This window comes from Homarus americanus, unplaced genomic scaffold, assembly GCF_018991925.1.
Source record: "Homarus americanus isolate GMGI-L3 unplaced genomic scaffold, GMGI_Hamer_2.0 scaffold57980, whole genome shotgun sequence".
In the NCBI taxonomy this organism is placed as follows: domain Eukaryota; kingdom Metazoa; phylum Arthropoda; class Malacostraca; order Decapoda; family Nephropidae; genus Homarus; species Homarus americanus.
Genome location: NW_024716703.1, coordinates 6027717 through 6029053, shown reverse-complemented (window position 1 = coordinate 6029053; position 1337 = coordinate 6027717). Strand labels below are relative to the sequence as shown.

The 1337-nt window shown below is 44.9% G+C and overlaps 1 protein-coding gene across 1 annotated transcript; it reads right to left on the bottom strand.

Annotated features, from left to right (window-relative positions):
* Positions 1–317: 317 nt before the first annotated feature.
* Positions 318–770, bottom strand: LOC121858194. Its single transcript, XM_042354406.1, has one exon. It carries the CDS (start codon positions 768–770, stop codon positions 318–320), a length of 453 nt encoding a protein of 150 aa, XP_042210340.1.
* Positions 771–1337: the final 567 nt, after the last annotated feature.

Here is a 1337-nt window from a genome sequence, read left to right as displayed (position 1 = left end):
CTGTATCGTCATTAACAAGCACATATATGGTAGATCGAAAGAGACAGCCAGGGGAAGTCGCAGATATTGCAGCCAAAGTAGGAGAGTGTAAGACCGCACAAGTGGAAGATGAAGTAGCAGATGAGTAATGAGATGATCTGGCTACTTTCGCAAAATGGCCTTTCTTGTTGCATTTGTGGCAAGTTGAATCACGCGCAGGACATTGAAGTCGGTTATGCCGTGCTCCATCACAGAAATAACACTTTGGTTGTTGAGTGGCAGCTAAGAGGGGAGAGTCATCGCTGTCAATTTTTCAGGTGAAGTAACAGCGGCAGCGTTCATACGAGCCTAAGACGAAGATAGGACTCGGAGTTTATTTGAGCCAGATCGAGCGCGCGAGCCTGGTCGAACGCAGTAGCCAAATCGAGAGTCTTGCTTTCTAAGAGTCGCTGTCTGATCATAGAAGATAGTAGACCGTTGATAAAAGCGTCGCGGATATACTCGTCTCTGTTCGCCGTTGCTGTGACAACTTTGAAGTTGCAGTCTTTGCTGACCCGACGAAGTTCCTGTAAATATTCGTCCAAACTCTCGCCCGAGTGTTGCCTCCTGGTAGCTAGTAGATGACGGGAGAACACTTCGTTCTTCGGCTTTATGTACAAGTCTTGCAGAACCAGGATGGCGGCATCGTACGTTACACAGTCGGCTATGTATTCGTACACAGATGGGGAGACGAAGCTGCAGAGAGTGGCGAGCTTGTCGGGCGCGAGAGCAGAAATGCAGGTGAGGAACATGTTGAAGGTCCGGAACTAGTAGCGCCACTCATTTGAAGCGGTGGGAGAGTCCAGTGTAGCATCCAAACGTTCCGGCCTCAAGAACTTCTCCATCATGACCCAGTTTCAGTTATGAACAATAAATTGTGGTGAAAGAAGACTAGAGTCGACCTTTTTCTAAGCTTTATTGTTCATATTACTGACCAAGTGTAGTATGGCATCTGGAAGAGAACAAAAGAATCTAATATAATATAACCCGAAACAAAACAAAACACGAAGATAAGAAACTTAACATAATAACACACATAATTACATAGAAGTCATGGGTTCAAGTGTACAAGTGTAGCATAACTTATTACACAGGGTATGGCACAAGTCTTCGTTTTCTAAACTTCTCTCTTATGGCTTCTCTCCTCCACTTTGTTCTCTAATTTCTAGCTTCCTTGAGAACCGATCCATGGCAGTTGTTGTCGAGGGATCGATCTCTCACTCTTCCTCTCCCAATAGTGGTGTACCACATGGTTCTGTTCTTTCACCAACTCTCTTCCTTCTTTTTATCACTTATTACTTCACACTAGGACTAATTCT